Here is a 26,198-nt window from a genome sequence, read left to right on the forward strand (position 1 = left end):
GAAGCGGGAGGGGGGGGAAGCGGGAGGGGGGGAAGCGGGAGGGGGGGGAAGCGGGGGGGGAGAAGCGGGAGGGGGGGGAAGCGGGAGGGGGGGGGGAAGCGGGAGGGGGGGGAAGCGGGAGGGGGGAGGGAAGCGGGAGGGGGGGGAAGCGGGAGGGGGGGGGAAGCGGGAGGGGGGGGGGAAGCGGGAGGGGGGGGAGAAGCGGGAGGGGGGGGGAGAAGCGGGAGGGGGGGGGAGAAGCGGGAGGGGGGGGGAAGCGGGAGGGGGGGGAAGCGGGAGGGGGGGGAAGCGGGAGGGGGGGGAAGCGGGAGGGGGGGGGAAGCGGGAGGGGGGGGGAAGCGGGAGGGGGGGGGAAGCGGGAGGGGGGGGGAAGCGGGAGGGGGGGGGAAGCGGGAGGGGAGGGGAAGCGGGAGGGGGGGGAAGCGGGAGGGGGGGGAAGCGGGAGGGGGGGGAAGCGGGAGGGGGGGGAAGCGGGAGGGGGGGGAAGCGGGAGGGGGGGGAAGCGGGAGGGGGGGGGAAGCGGGAGGGGGGGGGAAGCGGGAGGGGGGGGAAGCGGGAGGGGGGGGAAGCGGGAGGGGGGGGAAGCGGGAGGGGGGGGGAAGCGGGAGGGGGGGGGAAGCGGGAGGGGGGGGGAAGCGGGAGGGGGGGGGAAGCGGGAGGGGGGGGAAGCGGGAGGGGGGGGAAGCGGGAGGGGGGGGAAGCGGGAGGGGGGGGAAGCGGGAGGGGGGGGAAGCGGGAGGGGGGGGGAAGCGGGAGGGGGGGGAAGCGGGAGGGGGGGGAAGCGGGAGGGGGGGAAGCGGGAGGGGGGGAAGCGGGAGGGGGGGAAGCGGGAGGGGGGGAAGCGGGAGGGGGGGGAAGCGGGAGGGGGGGGAAGCGGGAGGGGGGGGAAGCGGGAGGGGGGGGAAGCGGGAGGGGGGGGGAAGCGGGAGGGGGGGGAAGCGGGAGGGGGGGGGAAGCGGGAGGGGGGGGAAGCGGGAGGGGGGGGAAGCGGGAGGGGGGGAAGCGGGAGGGGGGGAAGCGGGGGGGGGGGGAAGCGGGAGGGGGGGGAAGCGGGAGGGGGGGAAGCGGGAGGGGGGGGAAGCGGGGGGGGGGGAAGCGGGAGGGGGGGGGGAAGCGGGAGGGGGGGGGAAGCGGGAGGGGGGGAAGCGGGAGGGGGGGGAAGCGGGAGGGGGGGGAAGCGGGGGGGGGGGGAAGCGGGAGGGGGGGGGGAAGCGGGAGGGGGGGGGAAGCGGGAGGGGGGGAAGCGGGAGGGGGGGGAAGCGGGAGGGGGGGGAAGCGGGAGGGGGGGGAAGCGGGAGGGGGGGGAAGCGGGAGGGGGGGGAAGCGGGAGGGGGGGAAGCGGGGGGGGGGGGCAAGCGGGAGGGGGGGGCAAGCGGGAGGGGGGGCAAGCGGGAGGGGGGGGCAAGCGGGAGGGTGGGGAAGCGGGAGCGGGGGGGAAGAGAGTAGAGAGATACAGAAGGGGGGGGAAATAGGGTTAGGAGACAATTATCCGTCTCATCTTCCTCCCAGCAGTTACACAATGATTTTCAAGGATGTTTGCTTTGCAGAAGTTGGAAAGTTTCAACTTGTTGGGTGTTTTTTATTCAACTGGATCTTTTTGTTCAAAGTTGATATTTTTTCAACTTGCAAAACAAACAGGTTTTCTCTTGGACGGAGTTCCTGCAAAACAGATCCTGAGCGCACTTTCGAAGTCAAGCAAAATCGATGGATGATCCATTCTCATGTCAGAAGACAACTTTCGTCAACTTCCAAATTCATTGTAGAATTTCAGGCAGCCAGGGATGTGGCTCTATGGATGTCTTCAGTGTATATTTGCAGAGTCTGGGGCAGTGGAGGAGGAAAGCTTGCACGACATCCGCAGACACCACACAGTAGCAATGAATCTCCTCCAACGACAGGCAGCAAGATGCTAGCTGTATCAAGGCCTGGTTCAGTTTATCAGAGGACGTTGTTTGCAGGACTATCCTTTTCAAAGTGCTGTGGTAGTTTTGAGAGATAAAGCTAACCTGTTGCACCATAAATGTGAAGGTGTTTAATTCTATACGAGCCACGGGGATAGCAGGCTGCAGGATTTGGGGTATTTTCTTAGCAGGGACTGTATGATCCAGCTCCACGTCCACAGAGAGAGTCGGGTGTCTCTTTGCCACAGCCTCCCACATCTCAGCGGAGATAGCTGGGTTGTATTTATCCATACGCTCACAGTGCAGCTGAAGGAGTTTCAGGGGTGGGCGCTTGTCATTTAGCAGCTCAGCAAGGACTTCTTCTGTCAAGCTTGAATAAAACAATCCCAGAGCAGACAGATTTGGACAACACCTCAGGGCCTCCTTAAGGCTTTCTGAAGTCACTGTACACACAAATGTCTTATTATTGATGAATAGACTCTCCAAACATGGACTTCTGCTGGTGACAAGTTGAATGGTGCCATCATCCAAATTGAACGGCATTTTTCGGAAGTCAATGTGTCGGAGGCGTAAACAGGAGTTTGCTTTGAATAAACTGTTGACACTTTGCAGCAAGTCTTGTCCAGAATAGAAGTAAGGATTTTCGCCAGTGCACACCATGGAGAGGCCCAACAGATCAGTCGCCAATTCAGACATGTTGTGCAGAATTTGGGCAAAGTTCTTGCGATTTGCCTTCAAAGACTGATCACACAAAATCTTCAGATATTTCACATTACGCTGGAACTGTTGGCAAAAATGCACATTCCGGTCATTTTCCTCTCCGGAGTCACACCTGTCAATCGAAAGCATAGCAAGACGTTAATACGTTAGGAACAAACAATCCAAAGAGAAAATGGTGAATGGAATGTGCTCTTGCTATAAGCCAGGACCACAACATAGTAAGACTACACACAATCCGCTGACTGCTCCAGTGTTGACTACTGTAGGATCAAATTAGAGCTTAATAAGGATTTAATCATCTCAAAAATGTGTTCAGAGGCTGACAGAAATGTTATTTCAGGATCATGCACAAGCACTGATCCAGCTTATTGTATGTGAACATGAAGCATAAAAGGATTAAGTGGGGCCACAGAAACAGACTTCGCTTTGCCCAGTTAATAGTCCCAACTGTTCCCTCTGGACTAAAAACAGAATCATAGAATTAAATGAAAGTCATAAGTAGCTCGCGATATGGTCATAGAATGCCACAGGATAGAAAGAGGCTATTCAGCCCATCATGCCAGTGCCAGCCCCTTGAAAGAGCTTTCCAATGGTCCTCATGCCCTGGATCCTTCTCCATAGCTCTGCAACTTTATCCAATTTCCTTTTCACCGTTACTGTTGAATTTGCTCCAACCACCATTTCAGACATTTCTCCTCAATCTCCCTACCAAAATGTGGAACTTTACACTTCTCTCCACAAAATTTCATCTGCTACGTGTCTGTCCATTTCACCAATGTGTCTCCAACTGAAGTCTGTCAATATTCTTCTCACTGTATACTGCATTTCTAAGTTTTGCGCCATCTACAAGCTTTGAAATTATGCCCTATTTACCCATGCTCAGGGAAATGCTGACCCCTGGGGGACAGCACTGTATACCTCCCTTCAATGTTACAACTGCTCTCCACTTTACGATCCTTATCCAATTTTCCACTGACAGAGCCACTGCACCTGTAATCCCACAGCTTTTAATTTTGCTAAACTGTTTACTATGTGGTATTTTATCAAATGCCTTTTGAAAATCCAGATACACAAAATCAACTGCACCACTCTCATCAAATAAATGGATGTCTCTTTAAGTTTAAAGTTTATTTATTAGCGTCACAAGTAGGCTAACATTAACACTGCAATGAAGTTACTGTGAAAATCCCCTAGTCACCACACTCTGCTGTTTGTTCCTTCATTATCTATCCCATATTTTTCCAAGTACAGACACAGTGTCGCAAATCAGGCTGTCCAAAAACTGGAGTTGTCTGAAAATCAGACATTTTTACAATGTGCATTGCATCAATTTACTCAAGTAAAATAAAATTGAACTAACCTGGACAATACAGCTAGGCGCTGCATTGGTGTAGCGTGGTACCATACTAGTTATCTGCCTTGCCGCTTGCCTGCCAATCTTTTCCCGCACTCCAAGCAACCCTTGACCTCATCAGACCTGGCTTGGCCTGAACCGACCGGTCTAAAATCTAGCAAGATCTGAAATGTGTCTTAGTCCCGGTCCCAGTTTACTGGTTTTGAGATACTGTCCCAATTAAGGATCCCCGAATTGTTATCTATAAAAGTTTTCTCCATGGACTGGCATGTATTTGATGGGTTTATCCCTCTCTCCGCTTTTGAACAGAAGTGTAACATTTGCAATCCCTCAGCACTCCTATATCTAAGGGGCCAGAGTTTTACAATTTCCACCTTTACATCTTTCAGCAACCTAGGATGTATCACATGTGGACTGCGTGACTTTTCTATCAGCACTGCCAACCATTTAAGTGCCTCCTCTTTATCTATTTTAAACTTATCCAAATTTCTCTGCCATCTCCTCTTTCATTGCGACACCTGCAACAACTTATTTAGTGAATACAGGTGCAAAGTACTCAGTACATCAGCCATGCAATTTACCTTCAAAATAAAAACTCTTTTGGTCCCTAAGCAGTCCCCACCTCCATCCCCGCTTCCTTTATTACTGCTATTTATATGTTTACAAAACAAAGTTTAGAATGTGCTTTTAAATTCCCCACTGATATATTCTTATATGCTGTCCTCTTATTTCCTTCATCAGTTCCCCTTTGTATTTTATTCAACTTGGTTCTCTACCATATTATGAACTGGACATTTATCATAAGGCTCCTTTGTCTGTTTCATTTTTAAAACTGTATCTTGAGTTATTCAATGGCCTAACCTCCCCCCTCTTGGGAATATATTTAGACTGAATCTGAACTATCTCCTCTTTGAAGGTTTCCCACTACTCTTTTATTGTTTTACCACCTGATTCACCTGGGCCAGATCTCTCTTCAACTCAGTGAATTTAGCCCTTTTCCAGTTGAATACTTTCACGTGCGATTTTTCCTTGTCCTTTTTCACAACTATTTTCAACATAATGATGTTGTGATCACTGCTTCCTAAATGCTTCTGCAATGAAACATGCTCCACTTTACCTGCTCCATTGTCCATAACTAGACCCAGTATTGTTTGCTTCCTCAAGAGGCTAGAATCATATTGGATGATTAGGGTCTCCCATTATCACTACTTTGTTCCTTAATTCTAAACAAATTAATTCCATTCTTGAACACTTAAATATATCATTCATTACTTGAACAGTATCTTTAATTAATCCTGCTACTCACCCACAACATTTCTTTTGCCTTTATCTGTCCTTTAATACCCTGTAGCCAGGCCTCCATTATTGCCACTATATAACTGTGCCATAGCTCACTGGCCTTATCTATTACATTGTGTAATTACATACTTGCATCCCAAACATGTCTTAATCAGCTTGGCATTTTTACCCTGGCTGATTCCTCCTATTTCTGAACTACTCTTTAATCCAATGCGGTTTGTCACTCCCAGTGCTCTGTGCACCTTGTATTTCCTCTCTGATGGTTCACCTGGCACTATGCCACTGAGTTTAAAATAGACCATCTTTAAAACTACACGGGAATTATAAATAATGCAGAATCTTTTCCAACACTGCCAACCTGAGTTCTCAGGCTGTCCTTATTGCCCACTGTGCAAATATTCACTTTTTCATCTTTCAAAATATGCAGATCTCTTCTCAAATGGGACATTTACCAGACCAATTCTGTGCACACTTTTGCACATAAACTTCACAAAACAGAGTGGAATCAGTGAAGTAATCTTTACCTAGGACACACCCTGTGGATAAGATCCTGTCAATTATTTCATTTGGCTGAATAAGAGGTCTGCTTTAAAGTTAAACGTACAAATGAACTGACATTCCCATCAAATAGAATGAATGCAACTTTCACCCACAGCCATATATTTGTGTTGATCTCAGGGATCCTGTCATTTGTTTTTGAGTCATGTCATTTTTAATCGAATGAACTCCATACCATCTGCATCTCATAGAAATCATAGAAACCCTACAGTGCAGAAGGAGGCCATTCGGCCCATCGAGTCTGCACCAACCACAATCCCACCCAGGCCCTACCCCCACATATTTACTCGCTAATCCCGCTAACCAACGCATCTCAGGACTCTAAGGGGCAATTTTTAACCTGGCCAATCAACCTAACCCGCACATCTTTGGACTGTGGGAGGAAACCGGAGCACCCGGAGGAAACCCACGCAGACACGAGGAGAATGTGCAAACTCCACAGACAGTGACCCGAGCCGGGAATCGAACCCGGGACCCTGGAGCTGTGAAGCAGCAGTGCTAACCACTGTGCTACCGTGCCGCATCTATTTTAACCACCACCACACCGCCCTCCACCAAAACCAAACTATATTTTTACAACAATATTTTTAAGGGCACCAATACCTTTGGATTTAGGATGTGTCAGTTTCCAATCCATGAGAATCTCAGGGTAGGTATTCCAGATCCAGCAATGCTGCTGCAGGGACAAGGTCACAGTGAAAACACTGTGTGCCCTGTGTAAGAAAATGTACATTCATTGTAAGATTGCCCAAGGCACAGGGTGTGTGCTGATTTGGGGCCTGTGGGTAAGACAGAGAGAAAGCAGTGACTCCGAATGTTAGCTGCAATAAAACCAGCAAATTACCATTTGGATTGTGGAGCAATGGAATCTGGAGAGAAATCCTGGCCCACTTGAAAATGCTGCCCTTCATCTGCTGCTGCAGGAGGGGTTTGGAGCCAAGGGATACCTCAAAGTGTTGGCCATGGCTCAGCAGTAATGCTCTCACCTCCAAGTCAGAACATGCCTAGTCATAATGTGTAGCCACAGGATCTATGTCACAATGAGTTTACTTTCAGTCTGTTGCAGCCTCAATAAGGCAGTATGTGAAGCTCTATTGCACGTAGATTACTGCAGGGCAGACTTTGTTGGTAGCACTTAAAATGCTTCTAAAAAGCACAGATTTGTGCTACCCCCAAAATATGTCGCCAAGTAAAGCTCTGTGTATGTTGCATTTTTATGGATGGTGCCTTGGGCAGAATCTTCCCGGTACCACAGGGAGGGTTTCACAAAGTAAGATCGGGAGAATATTCCGAGAAAGACATGGTGAGTCTGTGCACCTTCAGAGGACCTTCCCGGGCAGCTCAGTACCTGCATAGCTTACCCATTCAGCAGCTGCGAGTTGTCAATCTCCATCATTACGTGCTTATTTGTGGGCTCATTGAGGTCCCCGCTGGGATATTCCTGGAGAGAGCCGTCCGCCTTACTGATGGCCAAGTCCACCAGGTGCCTGAAGGAGGCTTTCCAGCAGCTTGGCTAGAGGAGCGGCAAGGTCTCAAGTGCTAAATACGGTCCTACCAGAGCCACAGCTATCATTAGACCATAGATGCTGCCGCCAGCCATTCTGTGGAGAGGTTTCCCTTTCACTGAGGCAGCACAAGAATAAAAGAGAATAGGAGTAGCAGTAGACCACATGTCCCATCAAGATTGTTCCACTTTTCAATACAATCATGGTTGATCTGAGGCTTTAACTCCATTTTCCCAACCACTCCCTATATTCCTTGCTCCCTGAGGCGCCAAACATTTGTCTATCCCAGAATTAAATATAGTCAACCATGGAGCATTCACAATGCTCTAGGGTAGACAATTCTAAAGATTCACAACCATTAAAGTGAAGAAATTCCTTCTCACCTTAGTCCTAAATGATCAATCCCTTATCCTGAGACCCAAGTTTTAGATTTCCCAACCAGGGAATAATCATCAGTGTAGACCCTGTCAGGCCCTTCACAATCTTGCTTGTTTCAATGAGAATCCCTATCATTCTTCTAAACTCCAGAGACTATGGGCCCAATTTACCCAGCCTCTCATCATAAGACAGCCTCTTCCTCCCAGGGACCAACCTTGTGAACCTTCACTGTATCTCCTCCAATGCAAATAAATCCTTAAACATGAGGACCAAAACCACACACTGCATTCCAGGTGTGGTCTCATCAAAGTCCTGTACAACTGTAGCAAGACCTTTTGATTCCTGCACTCCAAACCTCTTTAGTAAAGGCCAACATGGCATTTACCTCACAACTGTGCCTACTGGTTATTTAAGTGAAACAAATAACTCCTCAGAGGGGTCCTGGAGATGGGAGGTGCCCTCGTGTTCCCTCTCTGATAGTGGCAGCGCCCATCTCTGGTGGTGGGACTGGACTGCCATCCCTCCAAGACTGCAGGCTCTCTGATTCGACTTGCACCCAGAGGAACCTGTCCCTTTGTCCTTAATTGGATGGTAGCCCAGAGGCAGCCTTGGGAAGATCCAACAGGCTGGTGACCTGACGGTCCAACTGGAGTCAGGACCAAAAAACGTTCAGAGCCTAAGGGCAGAAGATTTTGCCGCATCTCTATTTTTCCAGGTGTTCTGATGTGGGTTGCACTGCCTAAAGGGTGGTGTAGAGAGTTTCAATAGCAGCTTGCAAAGGTGAATGGGATACATACTTGGGAAAATAATGCAGGACTATGGGGTAAAAGAAGGGGAGTGACACTAAACAGCTCTTTCCAAGAGTTGGCACAGATAGGATGGGCCGAATGGTTTCCTTCTGTACTATATAGAATCATAGAATCCCTACAGTGCAGAAGGAGGCCATTTGGCCCATCAGGACTGCACTGACAACAGTACCTCCCAGGTCCTATCCCCCTAACCCCACATACCCTGCGAATCTCCCTGACGCTAAGGGGCAAGTTAGCATGGCCAATCCACATGTTTGGACTGTGGGAGGAAACCAGAGCACCCGAAAGAAACCCACACAGACACGGGGAGTCTGCACAGTCACCTAAGACTGGAATTGAACCCAGGTCGCTGGCACTGTGAGTCAGCAGTGCTAACCATCATAATTCCATCTTTACATTTTGTATCTGTTTAAAGGAACACACTACATATAAGCAACTTGGACAAATGTGTAATGCGATGAAGGGGTTCACTAACTACCAGTCTCTATCTCAACACTTATGCCCCAGCAAGGATTCAACTTGAATGGAACATTCAAAACTAAAAAAAAGGTTTTATTTGTTCAGTGACAAGCAAGTTGCAAAATTCCAAATCCAACATTTAAAGGGTTATCTGCAAACAGACAGCATGAAATGGTTCTGACCCATCTGCAGATAAAAATCCAGCAGAATGACAACTCACCTCACTACCGTATAATACCACACAGCAGGAGAAACAACAGCCTCTGCCCATCTTCTGCAGACCTGTGAGGCTGAGTGCCTCTCACACACCGACAAGTAGGAAAATATCAAGGCCAGGACCTCCTCGGGGATTTCCATTCATTTGGGTTAGCTGTCTTGCTAGTTAGACACAAACGCGACTCCTTGGGAGATGGCAAATGTGCACAGGGGTACCTTGCAACAATAAAGACATTAGTTACTGCAGAACTGTTTCTGAGCCATGTCTGAATCTTTCTTTTTATAAGATCTGACTTCCCACAGAGTAAGAGCTGTAAGGTTGCACAGACTATTTCACTGCCTCTGGAACACCAAAGGCTAAGCAATGAGCAGTTGGCAGGTTGTAATTCAGTTGACAGACATTCCTCAATAGTAGCTGACAGGAATTTGCACATTGTTATAGGTTGTATGACTGTCAGCCTTTTCTGCAACATGTTATCCTGAGCACTGTTCACTAATGTTGTGACTCACCCGGGAGCTTATCCACTGTCAAATCTGATTCGATAGGAATAAAATAATTCACAGCCCGACTCAAATTTTCTGATCAGGTGTCACTAATTTACACTCTGTTAACAATATTGGGAATGTTTTATTCCAAGATGGAGCCTTGCCCTCCATGGAAACCACAGGTGCGGGTGCCCATGCTTTTCCATCCATAGTAAAGTTAATCGACAGAAAATGGTGAGGAATGTGCCCTAGACTTTCTGCTATGTGCATTTGATGAATAAGGCTCTTTCATAGCAACATACATTCAGGAAGTTGCACACTGGCCAATTTGTGTTTGACCTATTGTTTTAAAGATTGAAATTCACCCTCACTTAACATCACCATGTGTTCTCTCTCTGCCTCAGAGTGGTTATATTGTAATTTTGTTGCTATAAAGTTTGTAGAACATCCTCATACGGTTTCATCCTGTAGATGAAAAAGTTTCCCCTCTAATCTTTCTAGTAATCACCTTAAATCTGTGGTCCGTGGTAACTGACCTCTCCACAAGGGGAAACAAGTCTTCCTAGACTACTCTCTCCAGGCCCCTCATAACTTTGCACACCTCAATCTAATCAACCCTCAGTCTTCTCTGTTCTGAGGAAAACAACCCTCCCTGCCCAAATAAAAGCAAATTATTACGGAATCTGAAACAAAAACATAAAATGCTGGAAAATCTCAGCAGGTCTGACAGTATCTGTGGAGAGAGAACACAGCTAATGTTTCAAGTCTAGATGACTCTTCATCAGAGCTAAAGATAACTGGAAATAGGATGCGATTTATACTGTTGAGGGGAGGGGGAAGTGGGGTGGATGGAGCAATAGGGGCAGCGATAGAGGGTCAGTAATAGGTGGAGGCTGGGGAGAGATTGACAAAGATGTCATGGGCAAAAAGCCAAGGGGAATATAAATATTGGTGATCATGGCTGAGAAGGGTGTTGACAGTAACACAATAAGATATCAGAACGTTAATGGCAGAGCAAAGATAAGCAGAGTGTCAAGTGATAACCTGGAAGAGGTAACACTTGGTCCTAGTGGGGTGGGCGGAGGGGAGACAGTGGGAAGAGAAGAAAGATGGAAAGTGGGATTTTAAAAAAGGATGGAAAAAATGAATCAATGGAAGAAATGAACCATGTAAGAAATTGGACCTGTTTCTGCTAAAATTATGGCTAGTACCCATTTCTCATTTATGGCACACTTACGCACCAACATTCAATCTCCTTGTTGAAATGAGCACTGTTTTACATCTTGTCAAGTAGAACATAGAACAGTACAGCACAGAACAGGCCCTTCGGCCCACGATGTTGTGCCGAGCTTTATCTGAAACCAAGATCAAGCTATCCCACTCCCTATCATCCTGGTGTGCTCCATGTGCCTATCCAATAACCGCTTAAATGTTCCTAAAGTGTCTGACTCCACTATCACTGCAGGCAGTCCATTCCACACCCCAACCACTCTCTGCGTAAAGAACCTACCTCTGATATCCTTCCTATATCTCCCACCATGAACCCTATAGTTATGCCCCCTTGTAATAGCTCCATCCACCCGAGGAAATAGTCTTTGAACGTTCACTCTATCTATCCCCTTCATCATTTTATAAACCTCTATTAAGTCTCCCCTCAGCCTCCTCCGCTCCAGAGAGAACAGCCCGAGCTCCCTCAACCTTTCCTCATAAGACCTACCCTCCAAACCAGGCAGCATCCTGGTAAATCTCCTCTGCACTCTTTCCAGCGCTTCCACATCCTTCTTATAGTGAGGTGACCAGAACGGCACACAATATTCCAAATGTGGTCTCACCAAGGTCCTGTACAGTTGCAGCATAACCCCACGGCTCTTAAACTCCAACCCCCTGTTAATAAAAGCTAACACACTATAGGCCTTCTTCACAGCTCTATCCACTTGAGTGGCAACCTTTAGAGATCTGTGGATATGGACCCCAAGATCTCTCGGTTCCTCCACAGTCTTCAGAACCCTACCTTTGACCCTGTAATCCACATTTAAATTAGTCCTACCAAAATGAATCACCTCACATTTATCAGGGTTAAACTCCATTTGCCATTTTTCAGACCAGCTTTGCATCCTATCTATGTCTCTTTGCAGCCTACAACAGCCCTCCACCTCATCCACTACTCCACCAATCTTGGTGTCATCAGCAAATTTACTGATCTACCCTTCAGCCCCCTCCTCCAAGTCATTAATAAAAATCACAAAGAGCAGAGGACCAAGCACTGATCCCTGTGGCACTCCGCTAGCAACCTGCCTGCCTCCAATCCGAAAATTTTCCATCCACCACCACCCTCTGTCTTCGATCAGACAGCCAGTTACCTATCCAATCGGCCAACTTTTCCTCTATCCCACACCTCCTCACTTTCATCATAAGCCGACCATGTGGGACCTTATCAAACGCCTGACTAAAATCCATGTATATGACATCAACTGCCCTACCTTCATCAACACACTTAGTTACCTCCTCAAAAAATTCAATCAAATTTGTGAGGCACGACTTGCCCTTCACGAATCCGTGCTGACTATCCCGGATTAATCCGCATCTTTCTAAATGGTCGTAAATCCCATCCCTAAGGACCTTTTCCATCAATTTACCAACCACCGAAGTAAGACTAACCGGTCTATAATTACCAGGGTCATTTCTATTCCCTTTCTTAAACAGCGTAACGTGAGATGTTGATGCTCTACTATCTTTGAAGTTTTTGGAGGTAATAAACAAATCAAATGTAATTCTCAACTTTCTCTAAGAGTAGTAATGCAGGTGAACTTTGTGCAGTCGCATGAGTAGTGTTTCTATAAGATGCCAAAAAGCTATTCATATGATGTGATATCGAACTTTGCTCTTTTGAAGCTTCTAAAAAATGTTTCAAGGATTGTTTCAGCGAATGCATTAGTTGATGGATGATCTGGTATGGATTTTACGTGGGGAGTACCATTTATTTTAAGATAATCCTCGAACTCTTGTAAAGTAAACCATTATCACTAACATTCTGTTCCGGTTTACCAAATCTTGCAAAAGATTTGTCCAGTTTCTAATAGTTTGTTCAGTTGTAGTAAATCTCATGATAGCAGCTTTTGGCCACTTTGAGTGTGCATCAACTATGACTGAGAACATGTAACCTTTAAACGAACCAGCAAAATATGCATGCAATTATTGCCATGGCATTTTAGGCTACTCCCAACATTGTAAAGGAGACAATAGTGGTGTATTTCTTATTTGTGCACAGAATTGACACTGTTCCAACTTTTCTTCAATCTGAGCATCCAAACTATCCAAAAATAACTGCATGCCAATTCCTTCATCTGGACTATACCAGGATGTCCTTAATGTAGTTGTTCAAGAACTCATCCTTGCAGACTAGGAGGAATGACATGCTTGTTGCCGTTTTGATTTCTTATTGGAAGTTCCCAAATTGTGGATCTTCATTCCTACACCAAATTGCAAATCCTCCTTTGGATTTGACCTCTGCAGTCAGAGGGGGCATTAGTGGCTCTTTAGAGATAACAAGGTGGTAGCCGTTCAGATTGCCAGCAAGTTCCTTTTGTTTGAGTCATAGCCAGTTATGGCTTCAGTCATTTTGAAGTCTTTGTCCAGTTTTTAAAAGTTCGAGATTAGTCTGGGAGTTGTATATATATATTTTATAAAAATATCGAGTGAGGTCTTGGCTCCAGAACACCCAAGTTTCTTATAGCTGTGCTGGTTTAGTCCTCACTCACTGTTTTGCTGAAGGGCAGCCTCAGTCTCTTCTGTGCCCATTTATTGTAGTTGTGCAACTATAGAAGCTAGGGCCATCCACTTTGGTTGATTTTATTGTTTTGTTTGAAACACCTTTCATTATCACACATAGGTATGCATGTCCATGCGTCTAGCTCCACTAGAGGTCAGTAAATCACTTCTCCAGCTTCCAAAGATAACTTTGGATTTCAACATGGTCTCCAGACGTCCTGCTGTCTCAGACAGTGATTTAGTTACTTCATTTACTTTGAGTATCAGGCCATCCTGTTCCTCTCTAATATTTCAATATCCAGCAATCTGGGTGCCACTTCTCTCTGTGGCAAGTCAGAGTTTTGCCTACTATCACTTCTAACATTTTCAAATCTTCACCAACTCGCTTACTAAGTCTCAGTCATTGGGTAGGGGTAAGTAATTCAGATTCCTGGCGTTTATTTACTTTTGCCACTGCCAAACTGGAGTCTATTGGCACAATCCCATTATTATCTACCTTTCTGGCAGTGTGGGTCTACTGGAAACTTTTTCTTGCCTCCTTCACAGGCAACTTCACTACAGTCATTTGGACTCTTTTTCCAAACTTGGTTTCAAGTGGCTTGTGATCACTTTCCAAAGAAGTACACTTTTAATTTTTCCAAACCAGGAACAGAGGCGATAAGTTTGTTTTCAATTTGAACATTATAATTTTCCCTTTCGTTTGGACATGGGGGCGGGGGAGGGGGGGTTGACTTGATGGCTAGTCCGTGGTGCAGAATCATAGATTCCTACACTGTAGGAAGAGGCTCTTTGGCCCATTGAATCATACGGTGATAGTGGTTAGCAATGCTGCCTCACAGCTCCTGGTTCAATTCCAGCCTTGGATAGCAGTCTTTGTGGAGTTTGCACATTCTCCTGTGTCTGCGTAGGTTTGCACCTACACTCCAAAGATGTGCAGGTTAGGTGGATTGGCCATGCTAAATTGCCCCTTAGTGTCCCATGATGTCTAAGTTAGATGGATTAGCCATGGTAAATGTGTGGGGTTACAGGGATAGGATGGGGGAAGAGGGCCTGGGTAAGATATTCTGTCAGAGAGTCGGTGCAGACTTGATGGGGCCGAACGGCCTATTCTGCACCGTAGGGATTCTACGATTCTATTAGCCTGCGGACTTGATGGACCAAATGGCCTATTCTGCACTGTAGGGATTCTATGATTCTATTAGTCTGCACTGACTCTCTGACAGAGTACCTTACTCAAGCCCCCTTCCCTGTCCTATCCCCTAACTAAGAGTCAATATATAGCCACTTGTTTCTCTCTAACAGAAAAGATGCCAATGCCCCCTCATGGTCTGTGGCTAATTACCTTATTTTTCTGCATGATATGTGTTACATTGCCAAATGTATTTATTGCGATAACATTGCTAGCTGGTAGTTGACTTTCTTAACTGAATGAGAACACCTCCTGTGGTTGTCCTATGTAACATTATGTTCTATCTCCAATAGCTGACCGAGAGACAGGCTTACGTATGGGCAGGTCTGACCTGCTTGACGTAGTTAGTCAATCCAAGGATTCTATGGATCCTTCATTTGCAGCATCTGATTAGAGGCCATCCTCAGAGTTGAAGGCCCACATACTTCACTTCTCCTTCCTTTAATCTCTTGTATTCCTGCTTCACTCTGATACCTTTTTATTAGCATTGCCTCATTAGATCCTCCAGTTGCTGTGGTCCCATTCATCTGTAACCTAGTCTAAACGGTCATTCATTAGAACAGTAAGCCCCTCCTGGCTTTCTATTTTAAATGCCTCATGTCTTTTGGCATTTCTATAGCTTACAGCTTCCTCAAAATTCATTGTGAGCTGCAGAAATTCCACAGCAATGTATCATCCTAACAATTTTGAAATGATAGATGGCACATTCTTCAGCTGACAACTCATGTTAAGTTCAATTCTTTGGGTTCACGGTGGTGAACTGTTTCACTTTTGCGAGTTCAGCTAGAACAACACCTATGGGTGAAAGTGAGTAGCAATTACTTTTGAGGATATTGTTAAGTGGCTTTTAATTGAAACAGAGCTTTGCTTTCGTTCAGCGCAGGTAGCTCAGTAGAAACCACATCAGTATTTATAGAATGACTTACTGCAGCTATTTTACAAGGCATTACTACTCTCTTTAGTGACCTCAAGGTGATGTCATTCTCAAACCACATGGTACTTTTATACCTGTGCTGTTCAGTACACTTTCTATGAAAAAAGAACAAATGAAACTTGACATGGGACATGATGAGGTCATTGATTTTGGAAAGTCAGTGGAACTACACAGCTCAGACATTATTGTATACCCTTAACAAAACCTGATGTTTATTATCAGAGTGTTCCAAAAGTATTAATTGCCCTCCATTTCAGAGGGCATTTGAGAATCAACCACATTGCTGTGGCTCTGGAGTCACATGTAGCCCAGACCAGGTAAGGATGGCAGATTTCCTTCTCTAAAGGACATTAGTGAACTAGCTGGGTTGCTACAACAATCGATAATGGTTTCATGGTCATCATTAGATTTTTAGTTCGAGATTCTTTGTAGTGGTAATGCAAGTGACCTCGACACACATGACAGAATTATCACATCCAAAGGCCAATGACCCAGAGTGAGTTCTCAGATGACATACATTCCAGAGTGGTTGAATGAGTGGAGGGATGTGACAGTTGTGGAATGTACAAGAAAGGCAACTGGTAAGTTTCAATATTAGTTGCATGTCCAGGATGATGGTCAAGAAGGAAGGCCGTAGATTGGCAGAATGGGGTGAAAGAGTGGAGAGTAGGAAAGCACAGTCCATGTACTGATAGTGGGTCGACAAGTGACTCTAGTGTAAGAAAAAGATGACCTTTCAGTGAAAACTCACCAATTGTGCAAGAGGGAGATTTCATCGTAGGAGTTCTGAAAGACACAAAAGTGGTATTAAGGGTGATAGCTCAACTTGATTAGATGATGAAATAAAAGCCACAGAATAATCTTAGAACAGAACTCGAAACAGAACTTCTCAGGATGTTTTGGTGGCTGCCAAAAACATGAAAATAAACCAATAAAAGAGCCAGAACAAAGTGGTAAGATAGTTGGAGATAGTTTGGACTTTACTGAGCTACCAAATAAGGATCGACCAGCTTTGTCACAAGAAATTTGCACTGAAAAAGAGATATGGAAACAGGACTTATAAGGCTAAAGACAGGCTGGTTGCTGGGAGTATTGAAGACTGATTCAGTGATAGAGGTTGGAGTGGATTCCTCCAGAACTGGAACAGGGTATGGTATATTTTGGTGAGATGGTTTTGCTGAATAAAGATTGTGTTCAGCTAAAAGCAGATCCCGCAATGTTGCATTGGCACCATAAAAGAAGTAAAGACCATACCATTTTGGCACTTTCAAGATGCATGTTGATTTCTTACGAGGTGGCCCAGTGGAATTTGCAAAGCATCTTATTAATAAGACTAGAGCAGAATTTAAAATTGGCCGTCAAGCTTGTGGGACTTTCAAATATATTGATTTCGATATTAAGTAAAGTAGATCTGGAAAACAGTAATTGCTCAATTAAATACTAGCTGCGTTCTTTAAAATTGCGACTATAAATGAAACAGCTTTAAGTGAATCAGAGGCTCCCAAAGGAATCAATGTATAAACTGGAGCTCGGTTCTTTTGGACATTTCTCATCTGGAAAAATTTATCGCAAGTTGAAATACTGTACACTGCATGGACAGTAATGTGCATTCCTAAAAGAAATAACTTGTAAAATAAATCACTAAATATAAATGAATTACTGTATAAATTCAAATGAGATAACACTCACCGGTCATTCTTTCTTCTTAAAGTGTCTCAGATTTGAGGATGTCTTGCTTCCAGTCTGGTTCAAAGGGTTCTGAGATGGCTGATGAATCCAAGGTGCCATCTGCAGAGCACTGTCCATGAGGCAGGTGCTTCTTGCAGGGCCAGGGAGCTTGGGAGTCTGTGCAGAGTCTCCGATGCCCTGACTTCGCCCCTGCATGTTCCTGACATTGTCTGTCGACATGTCAGTGCCTTCCCAAATGAATCTTCTCCACTTTGACCGGTCGCAAGCCAGGGGCTTCCAGGAGTCGGTGGAGATGTTTGATCTCTTCAGAAATGCTTTGAGATGATGCTGCAATGATTGGCACATTGGCCTGGGAGAGAATGCTGTTGTTGGATTGCCTTTCTTGACACGAAATTTGGAGGATCTTGTGAAGGCACCGTTAATGGTGCTTCGAGATCCCTTCTGCAGGTTATCCAGGTCTTAGAAGTATAGGTAGGATGTGCAGGGGTCACTGCTGCCTGGTGAAGCTTGACCCTAGGATCAGGTTTGAGAACCTGATCACCAAATGTTCTTAACTTCAGGTGGCCAAAGGCTGAGCTGGCACATTGGAGGCAATGATGGATCTCATTGTCTGTCTGCCTTCAAAAGGAGGCTTACAAGATATAGAGAATGGTCCACATTGTTTCGAATCTCTCAGTTGATCTGAATCGAAGGGGAGAGATGTTGTGCTGTGGGAGCTGGTTGGAAGAGGACCTTCATTTTCCAGATGTTTAGTGAAAGGTCCATTTTCTTCTATGCTTTCTGACTGCACTCAAAAGTGTCTTCTGCATACCGATACTCACTGATACTGATAGCTGGAGTTATTTTGGTCTTGAATGAAAGGCAGCATAAGTTGCACAGACAGATACTGTTAGAGTTAATGGGAAGAAGGGCCAGGCTCATCAACGACCTTGTAAAATTTATCCAAGGACTGTTGAACGGTTTCTCTTTTCTTCTGCCGGTAAATCTCCTTGTAGCAGCTAATGCCATCATTGATTGCCCGATTCACTTTGGCACTGCGCTCTTTGTTTGGGTCGCTCTCTGTGAAGATTTCCAATGCCTCTTCGATGAGTTGGAAAGCTCTCGATAGTCGTTTGGTTGATAAAACACGAGGGGGGGATGTTTCAGCGCCAACTTCCTCTTCAGCTGGTTGACTCGCTAGCTGCATCAAATCTTCACTGGATGATTTCTCTCCATGGGACCCAAGCGATTCCACCATGTCAGCTTTGTCCACTTCATCAAAGCCGACTTCCCTTGCCACGGTGATGGCTTGATGCTGAACCTCAGGGACAGTGTCACCTGGCCCTTTGAGGTTGCTGGCATACTCGGTCTTCTCCTCTTTGGAGATGTATGTTCTCTGTGGCACACGCTTCCAGGAAAGTCCCGTCTCATCAAAGTTAAAGACTTGTTTCGATGAGTAACCGCCTTCTTCAATAATTCCCTCCAACTGGGAAGGAAATTCATCAGCCGCAGCAGCAGCTGCTTCACTGGTCACTTTAATGTTGTGCAAACAGGAACGTTTCTTGAAACGCTCAAACCAACCACGACTAGCACTGAAACTCTCCGACTGTGAATTCCCACCCTGCTCATTCTGTAACTTGTCATAAAAGCTTCTCGCTTTTGCTTGGATGATCACTAAACTAAGAGGCACCTTGCGTTGGTTTTGATCTTTGATCCAGACTTCCAAAAGTCTTTCCATATTTTCCATGATGCTGCTCCTAGTCCGGCTGATCCTGCCGGCACTGAAGGGTGTGACACTTTGTGCGCTCTGTTTGATCTTGTCGGCGTTACCACGGATTGTTCTCACTGTCGTAGCGGGTAGCCCAAGAGCTCGGCCAATTGCGACAGCTTGTTCTCCAGCCTCAAAACGTTTTAAAACCTCCAACTTCATTTCCAAAGTGATAGTTTTTCTTGTTTTCTTAGCAGCAGCAGACTCACTGCCATCACCTGCTGGATGCTTTCGACTCATGTTTCAGAGTGATTCCAAGGGATTGAAGCACTAAATCAAACACTCAAAACAATCTCAAATGACTTATCTGCATCCACCCAATGCAGCGTTGAACAAGACCACATTCAGGGCTCCAAAATTAATCAGAAGAGTCCTGAAGGGCAAGTACTGCATCCTGTATCTTTCACCCAAAACAAGCCCCAGAGCCAAGGAAACCAATTTTACCTGCAGCAAATGCCTCTCTCAATGACTTCAAACTGGCTTCTCTGCCTTGCCCGCCACACAGCTGCATAGCCACCACACCTGGGAGGATTGCAGAGTCAGGAACTGCATTAAAGTGAGCAGCCCCAACTTCAATGTCACCCTGAAAAAAAAATACATTGAGTATGTAGTGTTTCTTTGTACAGCACTGTACTGCAGAGTTTGCAGCAAAGACTCGAACGTGACCAAACATCTCTCCTCACACTCATTCCAAGATGGCACCAATCAGTTCATGGGACGCTATGCAAAGCAACAGAAGTCAGAATGTTCAGCACAAGTACCGGCTCCAGTATATCCGTAATATTAAAGTAGGACAATGCAAAATCAAACAACTTTAAGTGGGGACGTACGGTAACTTTAAATCAATGATCTTATTTTGAGAGTGTTACTCCAATCCTGCTGCTTAATCGCGCTGGGTCATCACAGGAAGATGATGTTATATCTAAAGAGTCAGAGCAATTGCAAAGATTAACTGGCCAGCTGGACTGTTTAAAAAGTTTATTTTATTATTGTCACAAGTAGGGTTATATTAACACTGCAATGACATTGCTGTGAAAATCCCCTAGTCGCCACACTCCGGCACCCGTTCGGGTACACTAAGGGAGAATCTAGCACGGCCAATGCACCTAACCAGCACGTCTTTCAGATTGTAGGAGGAAACCGGAGCACCCGGAGGAAACCCACGCAGACATGGGGAGAACGTACAAACTCTGCACAGACAGTGGCCCAAGCCGGGAATTGAATCCAGATCCCTGGCACTGTGAGGCAGCAGTGCTAACCACTGTGCCATCCCAGGTTGTGGACTCAGAATACACCACATGCTAGTTTTAATGTACGAGAGTTAAACACGAGGATAAGTATCAACAGAACCAAAGCGAACAGAATCTTACAAGATTCTGAAGGAGGCCATTTTGCCCATCATGTCTGTCCTAACTTTGCAAGAACAGTCCAATTATAGGTCTGCACTCCAGCTTCCTCCACAAAACCCTGCAAATTGATTCTCTTCCAGTACATTTGCCCATCTGTCCAATTGCCTGTTCAAATTGCCTTTGGCATTTAATCCTCTCAAGGTACTTCAATTCCGATCTTAGCAACCACACGTGAAAAATATTATGTTTCATTCCCCTTAATTTTTTTCTCAATTATTTTAAATCTGTGACACCTGCTACCACCCCACGAGCCAAAGGAAACAGTTTATCCCTATTTTGTCTATCAAAAATCCTCATGATCTTGAATAACTATTCGATCCCCCCCCAATCCCTTTACCCTTCTCTGCAAGAAGAACAACTTCAGCTTCTCCACTCTCCATATCACAGAAGTCCTTCATCCCTGATGTCTTCCTGGTAAACCTCATGTGTACGCTCTCCAAAAACAGGACATCCTTCCGAAATCGTGGTTCACAAGTTCAGGTCCAACCAGTGTTTTTTTGTGGTTTAGCAGAACTTTCTTGCCTTTGTATTCAATACCCCTATTTACAAAGCCAATTACAATTTTAGATTATACAGTCTCCCATGTTATTCCACCCAAATCATATCACTTCCTATTTAACTGCATTATATTGCATCTGTCATGCGTCTACACATTTCACAGTCTGTCTTTGTCCCACTGAAGTCAGCTGCCATTCCTCAGTAGTTACTATCTTGCCAAGTTTTTTTATCTGCAAACTTGGAAATTTTACTCACTATACCGAAGTCCAGGTTACTTTTATAAGAATGGTCCTAATACTGGAGAATACTTCTCTACAGTCAGAAAAATACAGCCATTCAAGCAACTCGATCAGTTTAATCAGACATTATTTGCCTTTAACAGGTCCATGTTCTATGTCCGTTAGCAACCCATGCTTCTCCAAGTGAGAATTAATTTTATTTTGACAATGGTTTCTCATGGTTTTCCCACCACTGGCATTAAGCTGATTGGCCTGTAGTTACCAGGTTTATCCCTCTCCTGTTTCCTTTGGCACAAGAGTTGGTAGCAGGTCTCATAGGTTTAAAATAATTGACAAAAGAACTAAGGGGGAATGAAAAATAATATTTTTCATGTGGGGTTGCTAAGATTGGGATTGAAGTGCCTGAGAGGATTAAATGCCAAAGGAAATTTGAAAAGGCAATTGGAAGAGAATCAATTTGCAGGGTTTTGTGGAGGAAGCTGGAGTGTGGGCCTATAATTCGACTGTTCTTGTAAAGTTAGGACAGACATGATGGGCTGAACGGCCTCCTCCAGTAATGTAAGATTCTGTTAGCTTTGGTTCTGATGATGCTTTTGAAGGTTCTTTTTGAAAGCTAGTGATGTTACTTAACCTTGGTGTCTCTAGATTGGCAAACCCAAACTCCTTCTCCTGGAGGTGATTTGGTTCATAGTGCAAGTGTCTCACTGTTTGGGAATGGGTTGCGAAGCGAGGCCTCTCACTATTTGAAAATGATCCATTTCCTGTCTTCTCTTGTCAGTTCCTTCAGCTCTGGATTGAATTTTTATAAATGTCATGCATATCCTAAATGTCACCATGGTTGCATAAGACTTGGCAACTTCCCACTGTTGAACAGTTAATCCAATTGACAACCTTTGCGCTGAACTATACACAGAATTGATGAAATTATGAAATAAAGTGACAATGGCCAGATGTGTTTCTGCATTTTTGCTAGTCAATTTGGTAGCTCTTTCGATACCAATCAAGTAAACGAACTCAAATTAACTTAGGGACAAAGTAAAAGGGGCGGCTCCCCAAAAGGAAGGGGGTGTATTATCGGGGTCGATAATACACCCCAGCCCCTGCGGCGCCCAGCGGTCGCGGAAGGCGTCAATCGCGCCCGTGGACACCACATACTCCCTCTCCAGAGACACCTGGCCGCGAATGTAGCCGCGGTAGAGGGGCAGACAGTCGGGATGGACGGCCCCGTCGATCGCCCGCTGCCTGGACCTATTGATGGCGCGTCTCGCCAGGCCCAGGTTCACGAGGAGGTCGGCATCCCGACCCGCCCCTCTCCGCACCAGGTGCCCGTAGATCAGGAGCGTGGGACTGAAGTGCAAACAAAACATCAATAAGAGGTGTTTGAGGAAACCAAAAAGGGTGTGCAGCCTAAAACACAGAACGTAGACATGGTCCACGGACTCCACGAGGCCACAGAAAGGGCAGTCTCGGGAGCCCGTGTACCGGAAAAACCTACGGTTGCACGGCACTGCTGCGTGCAGCACCCTCCACCCCAGGTCCCCGAGATAATTGGGGGAGATCCCTCCGTAGAGGGACCTCCACTGGGGACCTCCGCCGCCCGGCGGCAACAAGGCCCGCCAAGGTGTATCCGGGCGACGACGCGGTAGTGAAAGGTGTGCAGCAGCAGCCCGTACAGGAAACGCCTCCACGCGGTGGAAAAGGGCACGGAGGGCATTTCCGCGAGGCGGCACACACAGTGGGGCACCTGACCCAGGGGGGGGAGGTCTAGGCTTCGGGCCAATGTGGAATTCCGTCCGAGCAGGGGAACGCTCGGGCGGGATCCCACTGCACGCCTGCTAGTCAATTTGGTAGGAGTGGGCTAATTTAATGTTACTGATGCAAAATCTAGAACTGTGGAATAAAAATATTTCAATACTCTTAAGCCCATATTTGCTCACAACATTTACTGATGCAATAACCTCAACAATAAATCTAGAATCCAATAGTCTGATTCAGTTGTGCCCAAAATGGAAACTTTTCTGACAAGTTCTAGAGAGGTTGAGGAAAGGATTGCGGAGTCAATCCTGCTTAGGAGTGAAAGTAATAGGGCAATTGTTATGGGGGATTTTAACTTGACTAATATTGACTGGAATTGTTATAGCTCTAGCTCGTTAGAGGGGTCAGTTTTTGTTCAAAGCGTGCAGGAAGGTTTTTTGACTCAGTATGTAGACAGGCCAACTAGAGGTGAGGCTATATTGGATCTGGTGCTGGGAAATGAGCCAGACCAGGTGCTAGACTTGGAAGTTGGTGTGCATTTTGGTGATAGTGACCACAATTCGGTTACGTTCACCTTAGTGATGGAAAGGGATAGGCATGAACCTCGGGCCAGTGGTTTTAGCTGGGGGAAGGGTAATTATGAGGCTATTAGGAGAGAATTAGGAAACATAGGTTGGACTAGGAGATTACAGGGACTGGGAACGTCCGACATGTGGAGTTTTTTCAAGGAGCAGCTACTGCGAGTCTGTGATAGGTATGTCCCTGTCAGGCAAGGAGGAATTGGTAGGGCTAGGGAACCGTGGTGCACCAAAAAAGTTTCTTTGTTGGTTAAAAAGAAAAAGGAGGCTTATGTTCGGATGAGACGTGAGCACTCGGGTAGTGCACTAGAAAGCTTTAGATTGGCTAAGAGGGAGTTGAAGAGCGAGCTTAGAAGGGCTAAAAGGGGACATGAGAAGACTTTGGCGGATAGGGTTAAAGAGAATCCTAAGGCGTTCTATAGGTATGTCAAGAACAGAAGGTTGGTTAGGGCAAGTTTAGGGCCAGTTATAGATGGCAGAGGGAAGTTATGTGTGGAACCGGAGGAGATTGGTGAAGCATTGAACCAATATTTCTCTTCGGTGTTCACGCAAGGGGACATGAATATAGCTGAGGAGGACACTGGGTTGCAAGGGAGTAGAATAGACAGTATTACAGTTGATAAGGAGGATGTGCAGGATATTCTGGAGGGTCTGAAAATAGATAAATCCCCTGGTCCGGATGGGATTTATCCAAGGATTCTCTGGGAGGCAAGAGAAGTGATTGCAGAGCCTCTGGCTCTGATCTTCAGGTCGTCGTTGGCCTCTGGTATAGTACCAGAAGATTGGAGGTTAGCGAATGTTGTCCCTGAAAGTTGGGAATCAAGTAGATAAGGTTGTTAAGAAGGCCTCTGGTATAGTACCAGAAGATTGGAGGTTAGCGAATGTTGTCCCTGAAAGTTGGGAATCAAGTAGATAAGGTTGTTAAGAAGGCATATGGTGTCTTGGCGTTTATTGGTAGGGGGATTGAATTTAGGAGTCGTAGCGTTATGTTGCAACTGTACACAACTCTGGTGCGGCCGCACTTGGAGTACTGTGTGCAGTTCTGGTCCCCACATTACAGGAAGGATGTGGAGGCTTTGGAGAGGGTGCAGAGGAGGTTTACCAGGATGTTGCCTGGTATGGAGGGGAGATCCTATGAGGAGAGGCTGAGGGATTTGGGATTGTTTTCGCTGGAAAGGCGGCGGCTAAGAGGGGATCTTATTGAAACATATAAGATGATTAGAGGTTTAGATAGGGTGGATAGTGATAGCCTTTTTCCTCTGATGGAGAAATCCAGCACGAGGGGGCATGGCTTTAAATTGAGGGGGGGTAGTTATAGAACCGATGTCAGGGGTAGGTTCTTTACCCAGAGGGTGGTGAGGGATTGGAATGCCCTGCCAGCATCAGTAGTAAATGCGCCTAGTTTGGGGGCGTTTAAGAGATCCGTAGATAGGTTCATGGACGAAAAGAAATTGGTTTAGGTTGGAGGGTCACAGTTTTTTTTTTTAACTGGTCGGTGCAACATCGTGGGCCGAAGGGCCTGTTCTGCGCTGTAATGTTCTATGTTCTATGTTCTAACCAGCTCCACAAGTGCTAATTATGCCTGAAGAAAACACTCTTTCTTTTCTCTGCGTGTTTCTTTCTCACTTAGCCTCAGCTTGCTACAATTTCTAGCTCACCAGCCTCAACTTCAGAAGGCTGCAGGGTCAAGCCCCATCCCAGGACTTAAGTGAGTATTCCAGACTGACGCTCATGTGCAGAACTATTGGGGTGCTGCATTGTCTTTCCCGATTAAACATACTGAACCGAGAATAAAAGCAAAATAACGTAGATGCTGGAGACCTGAAATAAAAACAGAAAGTCATACTAGATTTGAAATGTTAACTTTGTTCCTCTCTCCACAGATGCTGCCAGATTTGCTTCGTTTTTCCAGCACATTCTGTTGTAATATTAGACCAAGATCCTGCCTCCCTGTTCTAGTGGCTTAAAAGATGCTACATCAGCTGAGTGTGCGACTGGTTTAGAGTCATAGATGTCTACAACACAGAAAAAGGCCCTTTGGCCCATCGTGTCTGCCCCAGTGAAAGACAAACTATTCTAATCCCATTTTCCAACACTTGGTCCTAGCCTTGTATGCACTGGCATCGTAAGTGCACACCTGCATCTCCACATCATGATGTGGAGGTGCCGGCGTTGGACTGGGGTAAACACAGTAAGAAGTTTAACAACACCAGGTTAAAGTCCAAGGTTGGACATTAACCTGGTGTTGTTAAACTTCTTACTGTCTCCACATCATAACATTCATTCCCCAACCAAGGGAGTTATTTTATTGGATCACTATTAATGGGACTTTGCTATGTCTGCCATGGCTGTTACAACATAAGTGAATGCAACAGTAAATTATTGGTTGTGAGACTAAAGAAGTGTTTTAGAAATGCAAGTTATTCTCTTCCTCTTCTCATCTCCTTCACCCCTTTCCTATCTATTAGGCACTAAACTCACAAGGCCTTGTCTGACTTCTCAATATTTCATGGCACTATTTTGGAGAAGTGCAAAGCTCCACCTCTCTCTCTTTAGTCCACTCGCCTTTTCCAGCTGTCTTTGCCCGTCTCCCTTCCATTATCCTTACCTCTGATTTATTGGGGGTGGGGAAAGGCTCTCAATGGGACCATAGGCCACTTGTCCTGGACACAGCAACAACAGGCGCCGGTGAACCAACCTCCAAGGC

The 26,198-nt window shown here is 46.0% G+C and overlaps 1 protein-coding gene across 6 annotated transcripts; it reads right to left on the bottom strand.

The window, feature by feature from the left end:
* Positions 1 to 1,433: 1,433 nt before the first annotated feature.
* fbxl8 (F-box and leucine-rich repeat protein 8) lies at positions 1,434 to 26,198 on the bottom strand. 6 transcript variants are annotated; one of them, XM_078211053.1, is made up of 5 exons: positions 26,100 to 26,198; positions 19,457 to 19,595; positions 16,328 to 16,362; positions 9,204 to 9,415; positions 1,434 to 2,733 (listed from the first exon to the last, which is right to left on the bottom strand). In XM_078211053.1, exons 4-5 carry the CDS (start codon positions 9,338 to 9,340, stop codon positions 1,755 to 1,757), a joined length of 1,116 nt encoding a protein of 371 aa, XP_078067179.1. In that variant the 5' UTR covers positions 9,341 to 9,415; positions 16,328 to 16,362; positions 19,457 to 19,595; positions 26,100 to 26,198; the 3' UTR covers positions 1,434 to 1,754. The 6 variants fall into 6 exon arrangements, 4 of the variants coding, with proteins under 4 accessions (XP_078067179.1, XP_078067180.1, XP_078067183.1 ...); XM_078211054.1 differs by lacking the exons at positions 19,457 to 19,595; positions 26,100 to 26,198 and adding an exon at positions 17,266 to 19,094; XR_013497625.1 differs by lacking the exons at positions 1,434 to 2,733; positions 9,204 to 9,415 and adding an exon at positions 15,028 to 15,437.

Source organism: Mustelus asterias, chromosome 4 (assembly GCF_964213995.1).
Source record: "Mustelus asterias chromosome 4, sMusAst1.hap1.1, whole genome shotgun sequence".
NCBI lineage: Eukaryota > Metazoa > Chordata > Chondrichthyes > Carcharhiniformes > Triakidae > Mustelus > Mustelus asterias.